Source organism: Jaculus jaculus, chromosome 6, assembly GCF_020740685.1.
Source record: "Jaculus jaculus isolate mJacJac1 chromosome 6, mJacJac1.mat.Y.cur, whole genome shotgun sequence".
NCBI classification, from domain to species: domain Eukaryota; kingdom Metazoa; phylum Chordata; class Mammalia; order Rodentia; family Dipodidae; genus Jaculus; species Jaculus jaculus.
The window spans coordinates 81,149,076-81,171,606 of NC_059107.1; the positions used below are offsets into that span (position 1 = coordinate 81,149,076).

General features: G+C 36.6%; 1 protein-coding gene across 2 annotated transcripts in view; it reads left to right on the forward strand.

Moving 5' to 3' along the window:
• Lrrk2 (leucine rich repeat kinase 2) overlaps nucleotides 1-22,531 on the forward strand; it is a 169,308-nt gene that overhangs the window by 21,286 nt on the left and 125,491 nt on the right. For both annotated transcript variants that reach the window (XM_004662176.2, XM_045152027.1), the window contains exons 8-16: nucleotides 399-518; nucleotides 1,091-1,230; nucleotides 1,320-1,399; nucleotides 3,222-3,328; nucleotides 5,362-5,491; nucleotides 7,544-7,668; nucleotides 11,722-11,828; nucleotides 20,655-20,799; nucleotides 20,935-21,074. In XM_004662176.2, the coding sequence (XP_004662233.2) occupies nucleotides 399-518; nucleotides 1,091-1,230; nucleotides 1,320-1,399; nucleotides 3,222-3,328; nucleotides 5,362-5,491; nucleotides 7,544-7,668; nucleotides 11,722-11,828; nucleotides 20,655-20,799; nucleotides 20,935-21,074 (1,094 nt within the window). The remainder of the gene's footprint in view (nucleotides 1-398; nucleotides 519-1,090; nucleotides 1,231-1,319; nucleotides 1,400-3,221; nucleotides 3,329-5,361; nucleotides 5,492-7,543; nucleotides 7,669-11,721; nucleotides 11,829-20,654; nucleotides 20,800-20,934; nucleotides 21,075-22,531) is intronic.

The window sequence follows — 22,531 nt, forward strand, 5'->3', positions numbered from 1 at the left end:
GGCATGCATCGTCATTCCTGGCTGCCCAGGTGTTTTGAATGCATGGTCCTCAGCTGATGGCAATTTGGGAGGAGCCTTGCTGGGGGAGGGGTATTCCTGGGGGCAGGCTTTGGGATGTTATAGATAGTTCATCTTTGACAGAGTTTGGCTCACTCTTAAGCTGTTGTTTTTCACCAAATGAATCATTATTCTTGCTTAGTTACTTCCATTGTCTAAGTAAGACAAATGTTGGTATCAACAAATGCTTCAAAATTTTATCAATCCCCTGAAACTATTTGAATATATATATATATATTTTATATTACTCTCAGATAGATTCATTGATTCAAATGTTACATAATTAAATGCAATTGAGTTCCATGGTTGAGAGTTCTCCTAATGTCTCACTTGACTTTTAGGTAATTTTTTCAATATTCTGGTCTTAAATGAGGTCCATGAGTCTGTGGTCAAAGCTGTGAGGAGGCACCCAGAGAACGCAGTGCTGCAGATCTCAGCGCTCAGCTGCTTGGCGCTCCTCAGTAAGTAACTTCACTCAGAAGAAAGTCCTTTTCTGTTTAACAGGCTTGGTGTTGAAGTCACAGTGTTCTTCCTGCTGGGCAAGTGCCAAATCATTGAGCTACATCTTCAGTCCCTAAAAGGGACTTCTTACCGGTGCATTTGTTAGTGTTAGTGAGTGCTAACTTTGTAGCAAGATACTCACATGCTCAGAAGAAATGTGCTGTCCTAGTGTCATTTATCTCCTAGGATACTTTCAGTGGAGCTAGCAAGTGTGTGCATCCCAGTTCACATGTGGTTCATCATAAACAAGTTAATTGCTTCAGGTTAGTCATCTAATTAATAGTGTGTCATAGTCTATTACAGTTGTTGGTACCCTCTTCCTCAGTTGATCATAGTCTGCAAGGGAGGGCAGGACCACAAGGTGTGTAATATGTTAAACACTGCTTTATGAGTAATCACGACTGCTGGTTAAGAACAACTCACTTGCTGATAACAGTCCAACACTGGACTTAGACTCTGTCATTCAAGTTGTCAGTAAATTGCATGCATATGAAAGACATATGTACATATTTATTTTTTAACTGTTTTCAAGCTGAGACCATTTTTCTGAACCAAGACTTAGAGGAAAGGAATGAGAATCAGGAGAATGCGGAGGAGGAAGAGGATAAGTTGTTTTGGCTGGAAGCCTGCTACAAAGCCTTAACGAGGCACAGAAAGAACAAGCACGTGCAGGTTGGACTCCCATGACTGTCAGTCATTCAGAACTGTGCTTTCCAATCATTTCTGTTTTGCTAAGTTTCTTCTTTTCTTCCCTGATCCAGGAGGCTGCATGCTGGGCGCTAAATAATCTCCTTATGTACCAAAGCAGTTTACACGAGAAGATTGGAGATGAAGATGGCCAGTCAGTAGTTCCAACTTCCTAGAAAATTTCAGTCCTATTTTAATGCATGTAAACTTTCATTGTTACCAACATTTTTCATGTAGGAATTTGAGTTTTAGCACTGCTGTGTATTAGTAGTGAGTATAAAATATTTTCTTTTCTTCTCTTTTTCCTGAGACAAAGTCTTACTACATAGCTCAGGGTGGCCTGGAACTCATAATGTAGCCAAAGCTAGCCTCAAACTGAGGTGATTTTCCTGCTTCAGCCTCCTGAGTCCTGAGGTCATGGGCTATACCTCCTTCCCTCTTGATATATAGCATTTTGATCTCATTGCCTTCTATATTTGAGTTTGCATTGAGGGATTTTGAACCAAGAATCATCCAGTAATTTGTAACTCATAGAAAAAGAGTCTCTCTGGCCAACCAAATGCAAATGCCATGTTAATTCAGCTCAGATGACAGAACTCACAGAACCATCTGAGACTTTCTGTCTTGGACAACTAGCCAACAGGCTGTCAGCAACACGTTAGAAACTTCTGCCCAGTTCCACTTGATGTAATGGTGTTGACCCAGCTCCTCCTGAGAGGATCATTTGAAGCTATGGACTAGGGAGGGTTCAAGGTGTTGTTCAAGCTTGAAGTCTAGGATACCCTCCCCAGGACAAAGACAGTACCAGAGCATCTCTGTGACATGTTTGTTTGTCATCACAGAACTTTTTGGCTTGATGGGAACAACTCCTACTTGCTGTTCTTTACTCTGGGGTTTTAAAATACCCATGCTTTACCTTGCAAACTTATATTGTGATACACTGCATCACAAATTCTACTGTCCAACAAGGAGAGAATTAATGGAACAGAGTCTGCTTAATTAAACATTTGCATTTTCAAAAGAAATACGACTAGGTCTTTTGAAAACTGTTAACCAGCATCAAAAAAATCCCCTAACGAAGAGTCTTTTAAGTGCTTTGGATAAGGCACACTAACATGGCATTTTATACATTTGGTTCATAGCACATAGACTCCTCAACATTCATACATCTTTCCAATAAGCACATTGCTAAGAGAAGATTTTCTTGTGATTTGAACCTCTGGATCCACTGCTTCATCAGTGTTTCATTCTCCCCCATTTTTGTTTATATGATCTTCTTTGCCTCACCTTATATTTTCCTTCCTGACACATCCTTTTTAAAAATTACCATTTGACTTTGTTGTTCCTTTGTTAATTTCTTCCTCATATCTTTCTTTGTGATTGCACCCATCTACCTCCTGTTAATAGCTTTGATTCTTTTCTTTATATTTTCTATACCTATTACATTTCAACAATGTGTGGCATTTGTGAGGCTTGCAGCAATCATATTTCAGTGATAATAGTTGATAATACTCCCCTCTCAGCCACAATTTCACTTTCCCCAGTTTCATTGACTTATAGGAAAATGTAGTCTGAAAGTACTAAATGGAAAACCACAGAAGCAATTAGTCCAACTGTTTAAAGTTGTTTCTTGTGGCAGTACAAGGAAATCCCGTGCTGTTTGCCTCATTCCTCCTGGGATGTGACTCTTCTCTGTTCACTGTCTATCCTGTGGCTAGTACCTGCTCTCAGTGACTCAGAAGCTGTCCCATGCCTCTTTACAAGCCTAGGGAGCCATCCATATTTCCTCTCTATTTACCCGCTTTTGAAGAAATATCCTTTGTTAGCATTTAGTAGACTTGAACCTAACTTTTCACTATAAAGCTATCCATATTCTAAATGGAGTTGGCATAAATAATGTGTTCATGAGCACTGAGGAGGATGCAGATAATTCTTGAGATTCCTGCTGAGACTGTGTGTGTTTGGCTCTTTTAAAGGCTCCCAGCCCACAGGGAGGTGATGCTGTCCATGCTTATGCACTCATCATCCAAAGGTGTTGTCCAGGCATCTGCAAATGCATTGTCTACTCTCTTGGAACAAAATGGTAATAGGTCCTTTTTTATATAAAGAAAAACATTTTGTAGCATATTTTCTTAAAAAAGCTATATATTTTGAAAAATTCAGATGTGTACATATATCTAGCTCACAGGGATATGTTAATAGATAATAGAATAAAGTAAGTATTTAGATATATATTCTTCTGGATCTTTATGTATATGCTCACCTACAAAATATATAGTATATTTTTGCAGAGCTTGGAATATATTATACCCATTTATAACTAACTGTATTTTGTGTTTTTTCTTGTCATGTTGATAATTATATTTTAGCACCCTATCATTTTAATGGCTATGTAAGTTTTGTTTTGTTCATTTGTTTTTTGAGGTAGGGTCTCACTCTAGCTCAGGCTGACCTGCAATTCACCATGTAGGCTTATGGTGGCCTTGAACTCATGGCGATCCTCCTACCTCTGCCTCCCAAATGCTGGGATTAAAGGCATGTGCCCCATACCCTGCTTGCTATGTAAGTTTTCCAATATATGCCTGCAGTCTGTTTTAAGAACAAGTCTCTGTCACTGGACTTCTGTCTTGGGTCCAGTGGGAATTTTTTTGATCATATAATAAACACAAGGAAATTGGTTGTTTAAAAAAATTTTTTCATTGTCCTTTATATATTTCTTTCTGTTATTTTCCTAAAGAAACTTTGTAGAAATGTGACTGAGTGGTGAAATAGTCACCACTGAAAAACCTGGTAAAATTGTCCAGTGTGATTAAGTTTTATAATTTTTCTTGAAAATAGTCCTTTGCATATAATCTTTGTGAGTGTTATGGTTCAGCATGATTAAGGAGTGAGAAATGGTTTGTATACCATTGGAAGGATTCCTGAGTGTTAAGGCTCTGCCTCAGGGTGCTTCTATACCTACCCCTATGAACAGAAGACCTTGAGGGAAAGTTCATCATGAGGTATCAGAATAGTCAGCTCTTACAGGATATTTTTAGAAGGAAAAAAAAAATTGAGAGAAACAGTGCAAGAGTAATCTGAGACTCAGTGTGGTTTTAACACCAGCCTTTAGCAGAGAACCTGAACAAAGAGAAGGAAATCAAGAAACTACCTTCTGCATGCCAATTTATATTATTATTTAGGTTAAGTATAAAACCATTTGCCTTTCTTTTCTTCCTTTTTCATCCACCTCTGGTGGCACAATTAATTCCATGGAGTGGCCAGAGCCCAGAGACAGTCAGGGCTTGGGCTCTGGGTGAAGAATCAGAATGGGAGGGGTAGGAAAGGGAGGCTATTGCTTCCATTGTGCAATCAGAGCAGCCTGCCCAGGGATTTCACTACAGCAAGCTTGAACTAAACTTTGCATGCAGCTCCTCAGAAAGGACCACATTTTCCATGTATAATCAGGGTTGTGTTGGTTTTTATTTCTTACTACTTTGAAATTCTGTACTGACACAGAAACAAACACGTCTACAGGGCAGAGACAATTTGAGTCAGTTCTTACCCTTCCTTCTTCCTCTCTTCTTTGTTCCTAATATCTGAACTAGGCTTTCCCCATAGTCATACTGTTGTTTCTTTAGTCTCCTGCTTTAGTAGCACAGTAAAAACTTGTGCAGTTTGCTCACTGACATCTTTAGTCAGTTTTCCCATGAAAGACACTTGGGAACAGTGAGTGTAGATGGATGAGTACTTGAGAAACACTCATTTGAGTCATTTGAGAAAAAGGACTGCTTTGTCAGCCAGAAGAATTGGGATCTCAGTGCAGGCCTGGAATCCTGTTTCTCAGAGACTGAGGCAGGGGGACTGTCAGTTTAAGGCTAGCTTAAGCTATATAGCAAGAACTTGTTTCTTTACCAACCCCCTCCGCCCCCCAAAGAATCAACAAATGTAAGAAACAGTGAATGGCTTGCATTTTCAAGAAGCAGATACTAATTATGCTCATCTTGTCACTGCAACATGGTATACAAGTTACTGCAGATGTTCCCCAGGGATGTGGACAATCTTAGCCGACATCTGCATGCAAAATTAGAAAAGTATGATTTTATTTCTACAAGTAATCTTGAAAATATCTTATAGTCAATTTCAGAAAAATCCTGTTGTCAAAAGGAATACACCTGAATGTTTTAGAGTTAATGCAGAAACACATTCACTCTCCTGAAGTGGCTGAAAGTGGCTGTAAAATGCTGAATCATCTTTTTGAAGAAAGGTAATGTAAAGTCATAAGCTTATGCAGAAATGGGATAATGAACCAGGTAGTATATTTTGATTTCAAGTATATATCTCAAAATTAAAAGAAAAATAATTTTGAATTATCACTGTTATTATAGACTTATTTTATCTGAACATTAAAAAAAGACTCAAAATATGGCATAAGTTTATTGTACTTCAAGCTTGGTATTAACTATTTTTTAAAAAAATAATTATGTAGTACAACTTACAGTAGCTTTTCAAATAATTGCATAAATGTAAAAGATATACAATTATAGAAAGTATTGTGCATTTTATAATTATTTCTTTGAGTTCATAACTAATATACTATTCACTACTAGTCCTTCATTGCTTATCAAAGGCCTTTCTTTACTTAGCTATTGAAGCTTTCTTTCACAACTAGTTCAAAGTGAGGAAGATTGTCTGGTTGGTAGCATAACAGGGACCATGTTTGATTATCTTAGTGGATCACGGTAGGGAGGACAAGTGCCTTACAAGACCTGCTTAATATGCAGGTGATGCTCATAGCAGTATATTGTCAGTACTTTGTATTATTTTATTAAGCCAATAAGTGTAAGGTTATTTTGCCATTATCTGAATAAATATCAAATAAAAAGAGGCTGCTTATGAAAGTGTTCTTGTAAAACATAGTTAAATTTTATAGATGTTGCAGCAAGGACTTTTGCCACTAATTTGAGCCAACTGTCTGAGGGTTAAATTTTGGGATTCTCATCTGTCAAATGGGATCATTTAAAGTTGTACCCTTATAATGTAAGAATTAAATAATTTTTGTTTTGAAGGGATTAGGATAAACCTGGTGCATTTAAAAAACTCAATAAACCATGCCTGTTAATGGTCATGTTATTAAATATGAATATAAAGGATAGAGAAAATGAATTGTGTGTAACAAATTTTACAGACTTATAAAGAATGGAGTTAAATTGTTTTAACATCGGTCCACTTAACTTTATTATGCTTATATATCATATCTTTAAGTCATAGTTCTCTTATTTAAATGTTGCATTTGACCATTTAAGTGAAATTTACATGAAACTTCATTTGGATAGTGCCTGGAGTGTGTGAACTGCTATTTATGGGGCCTAAGCTTTTATAAAGATGCTTATGATGATGGGTTTGAGACATCCATTGAATATCTCTGGCTGTTTTCACATCATGTCTCACATGTGTACAATTTCAGTGTTAGAAATTCAGAGGTAACTATGGCAAGTACTGCTTATAGTTGGTGAGACTGCTAGACAAACATAATTACAACAAAGTATGGTGAAACTTAGCACTGTGTTCTCAGCACTGTAGAGAAAGAAGGAAGAAATGCCTCTTGGCATTTCCAAAGGAGGGGAGATGTCAAAGAAAGGGTATGTTCAAACTGGGACTTTAGGATGAAGAAGAGGGAACATATCTAATGACCACAGAGCCATGTAAGAGAGGACATGGTTCAACATGAAGATTTCAGTTAACCTGGCACTGGGTGAAGCACTAGATTGTATTTAAATTCATAGTATTCCTGAAATCTAGGCAAGTGACATGAGTTCATCTATGAAAGAAAAGCTAAAATATCTTAGAGAAACCAAGACTTTAATGCAAACTAAAACTCATGAAGAACACTATATATGAAGGCTGGTGAAGTAAGTTTATAAGGAGCAACTTGCTATGAGTAAAGGACTCTTGTTTTGGTGTCAGATAAGTTTGCTGATTGGCTTTGCCACTTTCTGGTTGCACTACTTTGATATTTCCCTCCAACCAACAAGTTCTTCCAGTAAACAAGAGTAACCCCTACCTCAGGATTGGTGTCTGACATACATGCAGATCAGAACAAAGGCTTTACTTTCATAAAATTAAATAACAGGATTTCCAAGCTACTATGGATCCTAATTCTTAGATCAAAGTAGTTGAGATTAAACAACTAAAATTATGACTGCTTATATTTATAGAATTCAAATGCATTTTGTTCTCCCACACTGGTTTATGCTTGGTGTTTGGACAAGTGAATCAAGTTGTCCTTTATAATATTCATGTCAATTTTCATCTCCAGCAACACTTCCCTGGATATAATGGTTGCAGTGGTCCCCAAAATAATAACAGTTATGAAAATCCACGAGAATGCTGTATCAGTCCAGCTGGAGGCACTTCGAGCTGTCTTACATTTCATAGTACCAGGTGAATCCCAGAACTGATTATTGCAAGGGGAAAGTGTAATTTAAATGTGCATCTTGCTTTTTTGTGAAATATTAGCTTTCTGAGAAAAGTTTAAAAAGAACCAGATTCTGACAATACATTAAAATCTTTCTGCTAAATGAAAAATGAAAATATGTGAGAAAGGATCATGTATCATTGTGGTTAATTTATCAGAAAACTTTTAAAGAATATTCAGAATTTTACTGAGTAAGAAACACAATGTAAAACATGGAGCTGTTATCTCTAAGGAGAGTCTTCACTCCTATTTCTTTGCTATTTCTGTGTCCATAGTAGATGGCTTCTTTTCATACCACCTCTCTAGCTTTATTTCAATTATTTCTTTACTCTATGGTTTAATTAAATTTTCTCTACTAAAACTATTGGCCCTCATTTTACCAAGTTCCATGGCTTCCTTCACCACTACCTTTACTTCTTGTTTTCACAAACTGTGATCTTATTTTTCCTCTGAAGCCCACCACAGCACCTGCTCCTGGATCCTATCAACACATTTGAATATGGTGATGCTACTATGGGTTGAATGATGAGTGAAAGGAAAGCATGGCTGCAGTATTTTAGGAGCTTAGAAGTAGACAGGCAAATCATAATTACCTCACAGAGTGAAAAGAACTATTGTAGATAAGTGTGTAAAAGGCTATGAGAATATTGATGGAGGCACAGCTACTTTATTCCAAGGAGGTAAGTAAGATTATCTTTAATAATGAAGTGTAAGAAGAAACTCCAAGAGCACTTTCTAAGCAGAAGGAGAATATGTGTATGGTCTGGGAAGAGCAAAACTATGCTGCATAATGTTTTTCTTTGCATAAATATTTTTGAAGCGCCTAACAGACTGGCTTTTTTTTTTTTTTTTTTTACATGAGAGAATGAGAGCAAGAGAGAGAGAGAGAGAGTTGGCATGCCAGGGCCTCTACCCACTATAATTGAGCTCCAGATACATGTGCCACCTTGTGCACATGTGCAACCTTGTGGATTTGCACCACATTGTGCATCTGGCTTACATGGGACCTGGAGAGTCAAACATGGGTCCTTAGGCTTTGCAAGACTGAACTGCTGAGCCATTTCTGCAGCCCTGCATTAATTTTTGACCCCCCAAATGTTAGTATTGGTACCATATTTCCCACTGATAACGACAGTAGTGTGATATAGAGGATGATTGGAAGGAGACAAAATATAGTGAAGTTGGGTTGGAAATTTGTGACAGTCAAATGAGATCCATAGTGAAGAAGACAGTGGAAGCAGATTAGATGGATTTGAGAGATAAATGGGGTGTCACTTTTAGAGAATGATGAGGAATAAATTTTAGGGTTCTTTTTTTGTTGGCATTGTATAAATTTCCAACTTTTTTTTTTTTTTTTTTTTGAGGTCCACGTATTTTCCTGGTAAAATGAAAGAGAAACCTTCGTAAAACAATGCTTTTTGGGTGCCCAAGCCCAAAATGGCTCAGTAGTTAAAGACACTTGTCTTGTACTTTAAACAAAGCTCAGTATTAGTTTATGGCTTTATCAATTGAATCAAGAGCACTATCTGTTAACCTTTGAGACATAATTTTACTTAAAGTTTTGTTAGTTTTTAAAATTTTGTTTATAGATTGTAATAAAATGTAAAACAAACTCTTTTTGGCAATTATCTATGCTGACAGTTCCTTTCTTTAAGGATGGTAGAGTTTTAAAAGAGAGGCAAAAGATATTCAGAACCATATCTAGTAGTTAATGCAATAATATTCTTCAATGAAGAAACAAGCCTTGAATTGTTTTCTTTTATTGACTTCAGCTAACTCTGAAATAGCATTATAGTCAGTAGTGATTCCAATGGTTCTGTGTACTCATGAATGATTACAGCTTCTTTCTCCGTATGGAGATGTATAATAATAGACACATTTTACTATTTATTTTAACTTTTTATTGACATATATATCCATACATATAGGTAATATCCCATGAATATAATTTCCTCCCATCATCCTCTCTTTCCCCCTCACAACCCACCCTCTACTGAATCCCTTCTTTCCAGATAGTCTGCCTTGTATTTTGATGTTATCATTTTTTCTCTCCTGTTTTACAAATTTTGTTTAGATAGAATCAACCACTATGAGGATATTGATACCTTGGCCACTTTGTATATGGATGAGAGTATTATAAAGCACTCTTCCCCTTCCTTTAACTCTTACATTGTTTCTTCCACCTCTTCCACAATGGTCCCAAAGCCTTGGAAGGTGTGATAGAGATGTCTCACTTACTGCTGAACATCACTGTCACTTCTTCTTAGCATTTTGATGACTTTTGAGTCCCCCCAGTTGTCACCATCATCTGAAAAGAGAATCTTTTTTTTAATTTTTTAAAATTTTTAAAATTTTTATTAACATTTTCCATGATTATAAAATATATCCCATGGTAATTCCCTCCCTCCCCACCCCCGCACTTTCCCCTTTGAAATACCATTTTCCATCATATTACCTCCCCATTACTATCATTTTAATTACATATATGCAATATCAACCTATTAAGTATCCTCCTCCCTTCTTTTCTCTTCCCTTTATGTCTCCTTGAAAAGAGAATCTTTCATAATCAAAAGTGAGAGTAGCATTAATATATAGGCATAATCATAAGTATTTTAAGGGCGGTTTGGTTGACATAGTATATCCATTAAGCCAGACAACAGTAGCAGTTTCCTTCCTCGGGCTTATGACTTCCCCTAGCAATAGGTGTTTGATTAGGTGTTCAGTACCAGGCAGGAATTCCCTCCCACTCAGGGAGGAGGAGTTCAAATGCAATGCATGAGCAGATGACTTCCCCCATAACAGACATGCATGCTACCATTGCACCAATTGGTACCTTTGGCCCGACTGGCCAGCTGTAAAACTTGCAGGATGCACTGCTGGTTAAGACTATTGATGATTTTTCTCCCCCAACAGGTGGCATGGCAGCTAGTCAATAGGGAGGAGGCTTCCAGCTCAGCACCAGCTTGATTTCTAAGTGTTCTGTAGCCCCAGCATGTTGTCTTCAGCAGTAGGGTCTTACCATTTAGTTCATGTAGGCAAACAAAAGCCTTGGTAATAGCTTATATTGTTTAGGGGCATCAAGGACATTTCTGACCAACACTCCCAGAAAAGTATCCCAGGCATGGAACTAAAATTTTCATGTAGCAATATATGGCTTCTGGGTACTTCCTCCCAAACTCAATTTTTAAACATATATATTATAGTTAGCTAGAATAAAGGTGTCCATATGGTTTATTTTTTATTTTTCTTTAATTATTTTTATTTATCTTTAATTTTGATCAACCCTTATTTCACCCCTTCCTTTCCTCCACTAACAGATACATTTTATAAACATTTTAGCAAACATGCATGTTTCTCTCTTTAGTATAGGCTTAAGCATCTACTCTACTTCATGTTTGTCATTCTCTCTTTTTGTATCATACAGATGATATAACTGAGGTAGACAGATATAGAGAATTTTTAAAGATTTTAACTGATACAGCCTGACTATGGAGCAGGCACTTCTATGTACTTGTCAGGATAATGGTTCTCCTGAACAACTGTTCCAACTGAAGCACTATGTTTAGATCCTTTGAAGTCTGAGTGAGGTCATGAACCTTACCCTCAACAAGTTTGCAGTCTGTACAGCTTTAAAGACTGTTCCATGGAAAGAAAAGTCTATCCATTCTGGGTAGCAGAAGTTCATGTGAAAGGACAAAGACTCAGGTGAAAGTTATATGAATGCTCATTTGTAAGAATATAATGGACATGTTGATTGAGACTATTTCATGTGGTGTTTTAGCTGCTCTGCAGGCTTGCCTTTAGTAGTCACATCTGCTGTAGGGCAATGGCAACTTCAGAAATTAGATGGTCTTATTCACTGCAAATGTAACAGAGCTATTAATAAATACTAAAGGTGTAATGAAAGTACTATGAGAGTGGGAACTTAATAATGATAATTTTTAGCAAGTTACAATTTGTTGAGCTTCAATACTTATGAAAAATTTTTGCATACATTTACCATTTGATTTTGCATTTAGGTATGCCAGAAGAATATAGGGATGAATCTCAACGTAAGCTAAATATGGTTAGAAAACAATGTTTCAGAAGTGACATTCACAGACTTGTTCTGGCAACTTTGAACAGGGTATGTTGGATATGTGATTTCTGTCTTTATACTATTAACTAAAATGTTAAATTTGGGGAGCCAGGACTCTTAAACTTTACTTTAATATCCCATGTTTATAATGACAGCTGGAAGTCATGTGGTTAAGAACCTAGGACAATAATAGGAATGGAGGTGATAAGAGATAACACTAAGTAAAAGATAAGTGTGTCATCAACTGCAGACTTAGATAATCTTATTTTAATTTTTTTATTGTTTTCTTTTTATTTTATTTTTTTTTGAGGTAAGGTCTCACTGCTTTCTAGCCCAAGCTGACCTGAAGTTCACTATGTAGTCTCAGGCTGGCCTCAAACTCACAGAGATCCTCCTGTCTTTCCTTCCTGAGTGCTGGGATTAAAGATGTGTGCCACCATGCCTGGCTAACTGTATTTCTTTTTCTTTTTAAATTAGCAGTGACTACTTGGGTTTGCTGAATCAGAAAGAAAGTCAACAAAAGAGACAGATACGTAGATACATTTTAAGAGTGATATTATCACCTCTGGCTGCTGTTTCCTCTATCATCTCCCACCCTCTGGGGATTGCTCTTCCTTTATAGTTCTGTGATTAAAAGACTCAGTGGAAAAAGATAATACCAGGCAGAATACTGATGTCTTCTTTGACACCCTGAGCTTGATTTTATTGTTCTCCACTGAGGGAAGCTCTCAAATGCTTTGATGTGCGTTGCTTCTTCTCAGCTGTTAGTCATTTACATATGTTTAATCCTATTTACATTATTTAGTTTTACATAATGTATGTTCATATACATTATAATTAAGATATCAGTAAATTGGGCTGGAGAGATGGCTCAGCTGTTAAGACACTTGCCTGAAAAGGTTAAGGACCTAGGTTCAATTCCCTGGGACCCACATAAAGGACAGGTGGCACATGCATCTGGAGTTCCTTTGCAGCAGCTGGAGGCCCTGGTTCACCCATTCTCTCTCTCTTGCTGCCTCTTTATCTCATTATATCTCATATAAATAAATAAATAAATAAAATATTTTTAAAGTAATCACTTAATCATCATAAGTATAAAAAAGAGAGGAAGTACATTTATATTGTATAATATAAAAATATTGATAGATTTAATATAATTTATAAGTTCAGCATAAGATGAATACATTTTTTATAAAATTATGAGTGAAAATATTAAAGAAGTTCTTGGATTAATGTTTTCATGATTGAAAGATGATATTCAAAGTAATACATGGCAATGACTCCTGGGTTTACTTTGCTAAATATCATGGGTTGATAAAAGTGCATCCAAGGAGATTACCTTTAAAAATTCAGTATATAGTGAACACTATAATGTAATTGTCTGTAATATATGAGTCATTTTTCCTCAAGCATTAATATGAGTTTTGGGTAGAGTAAAAATATATGGCAAAATGGGATAAACTTAATGCCAGAAATAGGTATTGCAAGTAAGTACATGAAGCAAACTGGCCAGTACTGAGAAGAGAACATGTGATCTACCTTTCTATTATAGATCTCACATTCTGGTTGGGGAAATTAAGCCTGAAATAAAATCACATCATTACTTACTGGCTACACTAGTTTTATGAACAAATTCCAGGACCATAGAGGAAGAGGTAGTTAATTTTGTTCATGGTGAGTTGGTAAGAAGCAAGTGATATCAGAAAAGCCTTATGGATAGTGCTGATTCCAGTTATACAAGCTTTTCTAAGGATCTTGTGTATGAGTGTGATATTGTGGAAGGAGACTATAGCCTAGACATCCAGTAGGTACTGTGATGTGGAGAAAGTTGCTCTGCTGTAGGTTTTGATTTCCTTTCTCCTAATCCCAGGGGAAGGTATAGACAACTACAACTTTCCCCCTGCCAACTTCCGAGTAATGGTCCACAGCATCTTACTCAGCAGCAGGAGCTGTCATTTCAGTGAAGAGTTGAAGTCATAGAGAAGCAGAAGTCATCATATTTCCATCCAGAAAGCTCCATAGTGTTATTCCCTGAGCCTTCATGATAATTGAGAAAAAAAGACTCCAAAAGATGAAAAGTGATTACTTTGACTCTAAAAATCTGCAATTCTATGTCTCCTTCTTTTGTTTATTTCTATTTTTACGTGTGTATGAATGTGCTGTATACGTGTGTAGGCATGTGTATATACGTGTGTGTGCAGGATGCAGAGGCCAGCACTTGATGATAGGTATTTCTCTTCTGTTTATCTACCTTGTTCTTGGACACATGGGTCTCTCTCCCTGAATCCAGAGCTCTCTCATTCAACTAGACTAGCTAGCCTGTGAATCCCAGTGATCCCCTAGCTTCTCCTCTGCAGCACTGTGATTATTGGTGTGCACACCATGCCCAGCATTGAACCTGGGAACTGGGGTTTAAACCTCAGGCACTAATGCTTGGGCAGCAAGCACTTCACCCACTCACTAAGCTACCCCTCTATCCCCTGTGTCTCCTGTTTGGTAGCCAGCATTGCAGCATTTCAGGTGTTTGTAGCTCTCCACTTTCTGGGGGTAATATTTTGTTATATAGCTTGAGGCTTTTGACTAAGTTTTGCCAAGTTGAAAATAGAGTCTATATTTTTCATTCCTGGGCCAAACAATAGATGGTGAGGCAGCTTCTATCACATTCTGTTAGGTATTATGAGCTACAGTGTTTGACATGATTGTTTTCTCTGCAGAGGCCCTGGGTGACTGATGAGCAGAGGCCCTTTCTGCCCTAAAACATATATGTAGTATGTGTAGGAATTGAGCCTGTTATTTTTTTCAGACTATGAAATTTTGAGTTTTATTTTAGTTTAATTTAATTTGTCCTGATAATTCAGTGGCCATCAATTGATATTAAATAAATTAATTCTACTAATTCCAAATTATGTAATTCCATGCAAAGTTTAAAAAGCAATGAGGTGAGATTTGTAATATGCTCACAAAACTACAAATTTTGTATATGATGGTATCTCACAGGTAACTTGTTTTCTTTTACATATGTTTACATAGTTTATACATCTTTTGATGGAATTGGTATATTTCTACTTCGTTATATTTTCTCACTTCTTTTAAAAATTACTGATAATTTTATACATGTACATGATGTATTTTGATCACAATCCTTTCTCATTATTTTCTTGTGATTCTCCTCCCCTAAGTTCCTTTCCCATCACCCCTTCTTCTCTTCTTCTTTTTCAACTGGATCTTCTAGTTTGATCTCACTGTTTTTGTGCCTTCATCCATTATCCATGTTGACATTTTGATGGACCAAATATTGTATAGCTAACAACATCCACTGTGAGGTAATGAATACAATGGCCATTTGTGTCAAGAAGACAATATCCCAAGCACTCTTCCCCATTCTCTGGCTTTTACATGTTTTCTGCCACCTCTTCCACAATATTCTCTGAAACTTGGTGGGTGTGATAAACATGTCTCATTTGGTGCTAAGCACTTAACTGTTACTTCTCAGCACTTTGAGTCTTGAGTCTCCTGAGTAGTTATAACCATCTACAAAAAGCAGCTTCTGTGACTGCAAGTGAGAGCAGAACTGTTGTGTGCTGGTAGCAGTGGAAATGTTGGGTCCTGTATGCTGTGTGGGATAAAGGGGAAAGGTTTTTTTCTCTTTTCTGTCTATCACTCAATTGTTCGAGGTAGACAGCCTGCTTTTTACTGCCTTAGATATACAAGATTTTTGTAACTAGTAAGTCTATGGGCTCAAGAGTCATGATTTCTGGATCTAGATCTGGGTCTATTGCCTACAGATCATGGACCAATTAGTGTCTCAACTCTGTTAGGTATAAAATAGAGATAATAAATAGCTCTTTACTCAGGGTCATTGTGATGATTTTATGAGACATTCTAGGTAAAGTGTGAGAACACAGCTTGGCACTCAGTATGAACTCAATATATGTCAACATTATTACTATTATGTTTAAAAGTAGATTTTGACCCTTGGTAAAAAATATGAGGGAACTCATACTTTTACTCTCTCTATTTGTTTTCCCACTGAATAGCTTTATATCTATATTTGATATATTTCCTAATTTAAGTCTTTTGTCATAGTTTTTCCATTCAGCTTTTCATTATCAGAATTTCTCTTAATGCTGTATTTTCTGATATTTTAGTGTCTAGAATTTTTCTTATTGTTATCAACCTTTAATTTTGAACACCTGAAAATATAATGTGGTTGTTTGCAAAATATTGGAATGGGTCTTTCTTTCTTTATCCCTGCCTTCCTCCCTCCATCCCTTCCTTCCTTCCTTCCTTCCTTCCTTCCTTCCTTCCTTCCTTCCTTCCTTCCTTCCTTCCTTCCTTCCTTCCTTCCTTCCTTCCTTTCATTATTAATTATGAACTTTACTGTATGAACATATCGTGTGTTGCTGACACTCCCCTTATGTTATCCTCTTATTTCATCTCTTCCCCTCCCCCATTCAACTGAGGTTCCTTCTCAGTGTGATATTCACCACAGGGTCATGAATGAATCATTCATTCTCTGGTAGGGGTTAATGCCTCAGGATATTCCTTCCCTTACTCTGTGGCTCTTATGATTTTTCTGCCTTCTCTTTTTGCAGAGTTCCTGTGCCATAAATCTACTTTAGTGTTGAACTCTCTGTAACCTCTGTATTTTTGTTTTGATGAGTTATGAGTGTCCTCAGCATCTATTGCCATCTCTCTGGAGCAGCTGGTCAGGATAGCAATGAGAAAAGCACTCATGATTAAATCTTTACTTCCTCTGTGATGTGTCCCAGGCCCTGGAAGATTTATTATTTGTCTCATGCTAGGTAGTCAGCTATGTCTTCTTGATGTATTGAAGAATCTGGGTTCTCCCTAGTTTTTGCAGATTCTTGAATCGAGTGACAGCAACATGAATTAAAGGGTCAGATAAGCATAATTAATTGAGAGACTTTTTGATAAGTGTAGACACTCTTCTTGAACAAAGACTACTGTACAGGGGGCTTCTATTTGAAGTTTATGACCATCATATCCCTTAGGATTCTGACCTGGTTCTCAGTACCATATATGAACTCTGTCCCACTAAGTGGGCCTTATAGCCAATCAGAGGGAGGTTGATAATCCACATAGACTATGTGCCATTATCACCCACATGTGTACACTTTGCCTGGCATGTTGATTTTTTAGCTAGCAGGATCTCCTGCTTGTTCATGCTGTTGGTGGCTGTGATTCTCCCAGGAGCTCAGGTGGCACCTTCTAGCACTTTAAGGACTAGCCACCAAGGGACTGTCTTCCTTCTAAGTTGAAGTTCTTTGTCTGCAGCCTGAAGTTTCTTTCACAATAACAATGCAGCCTATTGCCAAAGCATTTGTTGCTGACCAGAGCTAAATGGAAGCATATTTTCTTTACTTGCAGACTGTGTAGGCACTTCACTGCATTCTAGTAGTGAGTGTTTTAGAGGAGAAGCCCATGATGACTTAAGTTTTTCCTTACTTTCATATGACTTACTAGTTTTGTCTGGCTGCCCAAAAGATTCTTTATTTTGAAATCCAAGCATTGCATAGGTGTGTATGTCTTGTCAGACTGTTTGCTTTCATATAGCAGAGTTCTCTGCTTGTTCACAATGCTTTTGACTCTTCCCCCAGCTGCTCATATAGTGTTTTCCAGAACTATATGGGCTAACCATGTGGGAACTGGTTTCCTTCCAGATTCCAGCTGGATTTCTTGATGTGCTGCATTAGCAGCAAGTAGTGTCTTCAGAAACAGGGTCTTACCTTTTACTCAGGTTGGTAATCATATGCTTTGACAGAAGCCTATCTTTTTTATGTAGGGGTGAGGGGTGGACCTCGTAGTTCTCTGATCAACAGCTCAGTGTAGGTTCTAATTGATTTCTGATATACTGTGAGTTACAAGTCTTGGTCAAATGTTTTAGGGTTAATCTTCATCCCACCATCTCCAAGGCCCTTCTTAACAAACAACCACCCCCATATTCCTGTTGAGGGTTATGTCTTTTAGTCTATGATCCAGGAGAAAGGTAACTATGGTACCAATTCATTTTTGATTTATTTTTGTGTGTATTTCTCCTCAACCTCCCATTGCTCTCTGTCTAAACCTTCCTATCCCTATTATTTTTTGTGAAAATTAAATGTGTTAATATCATGAAGTTCCTAGAAAAATGTTGGTTATACAACAAGAGCTCCATAGCCATTTAATGGATGAAATCTACTTGTTAATAGATATGTTAGAGAAAAAAACTTTAGTTTGCTGAAAATATCATAAAGAAGATGGACAAATGAATAGTTTTAAAGTTTGGGTATAATTAAGGGAAAATCAAGAGATAAGAATGTAGCAATTACACTACTATTAGTGGACTTTTTTTCTGAGTGCTTGTAATTAAGAGGGTTAGAACAAAAGTTTGCAGAAATGACGATAAGGCCTATCAAGAATGTGTACATAGTGCATGTATGCTGTTAAATTAATTTAGAAATGAAGAGAAAGTTTTAGGTTGATTGATTAAGAGAAATTTTCTCTCCCAGTAATGCTTCAGTATATCCTTTCTGATGAAACTTTTGCCCAAGACATAATTTCTTATCATCATTGTTGTTTAATAAGCCCTCACAGTGCTGAATTGTTAGGGTTGTTTCAAACAGCAGGGCCCTGAGATCAACAAACCATCCTGTAGCTTCATATTGCATGACAATTCATGCTATTTTGATAATCCCTTAAAATTTTAAAGTAGATATTCTTTCATTCCTTTTTTATGGTCCTAAGGTTCATAGAATTTAAACCCAAACCCTACTGACTCCAAAGATGATGCACTTTTATTACTCAAGTGGAAACAGTAAGATGTAAGTAGAAAATGCTGACAGGGCAAGGATGCCAAGCGAGCTGAGGGTAAGAGTGTCTTATGTACGTGATATAGGAAAGATATCCAGGATGAACAGTGGACACCATGGAAAACAAGGCCACAGAATGAGAAGCTGATCATTTTCTCACTCCCTATGGAGGGAGAACAGATGAATAAGACAATAGAGAGACATGAGGTTCTGAAGAGGGACATATTTAACTTGTTGACTAAGTACAGATACAGAAAGGTTGGAGGCAGGAATTTTGTCAAAGAAACTAAATCAGAACCTGCGGTCTGGCTCAAAGATGTCTCAGCTTTGTCCTATATTTATGTAGAGAAAAGTAGATTTGGCAATGCATATATTATGAAACAGGTACTTGTCTAACATTTCTGTGTGAAAGCTGAAACCCTGAGAAAAATACCATTATCATTTATGAAAGGCAACCTACAATTGGATATTTATATTATTGTAGAGGTTGGAAAGAAGTGTTCATGTGAGGAAAAAGAGAGATGAGCAATATAAGGGCTAGATGTATGTCACAGACATGAGAAGAGGGGTAGGTAAAATTGGTTGTAGCCTATATGCTGGTATAACTTCTTAAGAAGCAGCCTGGCCTGGAAAAAAGAATTGGAGTCTAACATAATATCCACAAATAATGTCACTCCACCTGAAGAAAATTAAGATGAAAGAAGTTAGAAAGATTTTATGATTAAAGCCTTGGGATTCGAAGACAGACATTAATGATCAAGGTTTGGGTATGGGTAATACAATTTGAACTCTTTAAAGTTTGGTGGAATGATTGTTTGAGGCATGTGACATACTTCTGATAGAGAGAGTAGACGCTCTCATAGTGCTTTCTGAGAGAAAGCATTACATTTATTTTTGTTTATCTTTATTTATTTATTTGAGAGTGACAGAGAGAGAGAAAGAGGCAGTGAGAGAGAGAGAAAGGGAGAATGGGCATGCCAGGGCTTCCAGCCACATTGCAAACAAACTCTAGACATGTGTGCCCCCTTGTGCATCTGGCTAACATGGGTTCTGGGGAATAGAGCCTCAAATGAGGGTCCTTAGGCTTCACAGGCAAGCACTTAACTGCCAAGCCATCTCTCAAGCCCAAACATTACATTTTACTTAAGTTCATAGGCTTTCAGATCAGCCATTCTTGGTTAGGTTTCTTTTTTTGTTCGTTCGTTTTTGTAATTTGAAATCTATGTGTCTCAAACTGTATAACTCTTAGAAGTTTTCCTTTCTTTCTTTCTTTCTTTCTTTCTTTCTTTCTTTCTTTCTTTCTTTCTTTCTTCTTTCCTTCCTTCCTTCCTTCCTTCCTTCCTTCCTTCCTTCCTTCCTTCCTTCCTTCCTTCCTTCTTTCCTTCTTTCTTTCTTTCTTTCTTTCTTTCTTTCTTTCTTTCTTTCTTTCTTTCTTTCTTTCTTTTCTTGTTTTGCAAATGGTAAAGATATAGGCATCAGGCTTCAATGTTGTATATACAGATATCAGTTGTTCCAACACTTTATGCTGAAGAGGCTATAATTTCTCCTGTTTTTGACAATATTAGCATTGACTTCATGAGACTGCTGTGGAATGTATGTATTTAGCACAGCACCTGGTATAGAATAAGAATTCAGTAAATGTTAAATGTTAGCTATTGTTTCAGGTAATAAATTAATAATATAGACAAAGGAATTAGACATTAATTTGTATCTGATCAGTTGAACTTGCTTTAAGTTTTATTTATTTATTTTTCTGAGATAGGGTCTCATGTATGCCAGGCTGATCTCAAATTCACTGTGTATCTAAGGATGACCTTGAACTTCTGATCTTTCTGCCTCTCTCTCATATGTGGGGGGATTACAGGCAAATTCTACCACATCCAGATTTTTTATGCAGGGCTAGAGATGGAACTCATAGGTTTGTATATGCTAAGCAAGCAGTCAATCAACTGAGCTATGTCCCCAGCATTAATTTCTGTTTTTGTAGTCCATAACTGGTCCTAACTGAGGCATATACTAAGAATTTTCAACAGTAATATTCTCATACTCCATTTGATTCTAGTTCATTGGAAATCCTGGCATTCAGAAATGTGGATTGAAACTAATGTCTTCTCTAGCACACTTTCCTGAAGTGGTAGATATGTTGTCTTTGCATGGTGCTCTGGATTCGGTGCTTCACATACTACAGATGTATCCAGATGACCAAGGTTGGTGACATTTGCATTTGGGATTTTGAATAGATATTTACAGGTCACTAACTATTGGTTGGTTATCTTTAATTTTTTCCTTTAGTTTTGAAGTTTAAAATAATTAACTTTGCTACTTTTTTTCTTTTATTCTAGAAATTCAGTGTCTGGGGTTAAGCCTTATAGGAGACTTGATTACAAAGAAGAATTTATGCACAGGAACAGGGCACCTGCTGGCAAAAATTCTGGTTTCCAGTTTACAGAGATTTAAAGATGTTTTTGAATTGCAGATTACAGTATGTACATTGTCTGGAAGGGAGCTTGGGAGCTTGTGCAGAGTTTGTTTTTAGTGTAGTTCATGTAATTCCCACTTTGCATTAATAGAATATTCTAGCTAATTAAAACCATTTATCATTTTGTAGCATTTTAATTATAGAAGGCAAAAAATTGGGTTGACTCTCTAAAGATCCAATCTTTATGAGTAGATCTCCAAAGTCAGCATGTTTTCCATTTGTCTTTCTCATAAAAATGTTAAATTTCAGTAGCTGACTTTATTGCTGAGGTTTTAGATAAATACAAGTTATTATATTGTTGTATTTCCAATGTTTGTCACTCTCTGTTTATTGCATGCTACTTGCCTCTAGTAATTTTATCCTTGGCATATCTATTGCAATGAAACAATATTGAAAATATTTTCCTCATACAATATTTAAAGCAAGATATAATAACTGTCTTTGTGAAGAATCTCAGATTTCCTAAGGTGAATTCATAGGAGAATAAGAAATTAATTGTTACTGGGCATGTGTCAGACAAACAGTCCTAGGGCTCCAGAAGTTGAAGTATTGAGTAGAGGATTGTTTGAGGCCACTACTGTGAGACCAGCCTGGGAAAAATAAATTCCATTTCTTAAAAACATTAAATGCTTTATTTTTTAATTTTTTTAATATAACAAAACAAATAGTATAGAATTTCTTCCTTGGTTGTATTTTTTTATAATAAAGTTTTAATGTTTAATGAATCATACTCCAAAAATGTTTTCTTGCTTTAATTAAAAAATATATTATTCATTTGAGAGTGATAGAGAGAAAAAAGAGTCAAATTGATAAATAGATATATAGAGAGAACCTGCATACCAGGGCCTCTAGCCACTACAAATGAGCTTGTGCATCCCGTTTGTATGGGTATTGTGGAACTGAACCTGGGTCCTTAAGATTCCCAGGCAAGTACCTTAACCAGTAAGCCATCTCTCTGTCCCCCAAAATGTTTTCTTAAATAACAGAATTGACCATATACAGTTTTACCAATAAAAGTATCCAGGCTCTAAACATTGCACAAATGTTTTCAGTAGATGAGTAATACATACAGAATGTTTTAAATAGTAAAGTGCTGAGTACACTACAGTCTTAGATTTAAACAGAAATGTATTTTATGAATCTATGTTTTATAAAGTACCTCACTGTAGTCTAATTAAAGCCATGGAAAAATTTATTAAAAGCAATACATGGTAAGGAGGTGATTTTGTGCAGGTGGGATGCTCAGGTTATGTTGGATTCGTTCATCTACACATATATTTTAAGATCTCTATATTTCAGTTATAAGGTAGTAACTAGGACGTTCATTCTGGCCTGCCAACATACTCTGTGTAGCCAGTGTAGTATCAAATGGTGTTCAGTGTGAACTAATTACCTTCTGCCCAGGAATCACTGGCTTTATAGTAGTAATTTTATAGGAATTTCTCTTGAGGCTGTAGGCT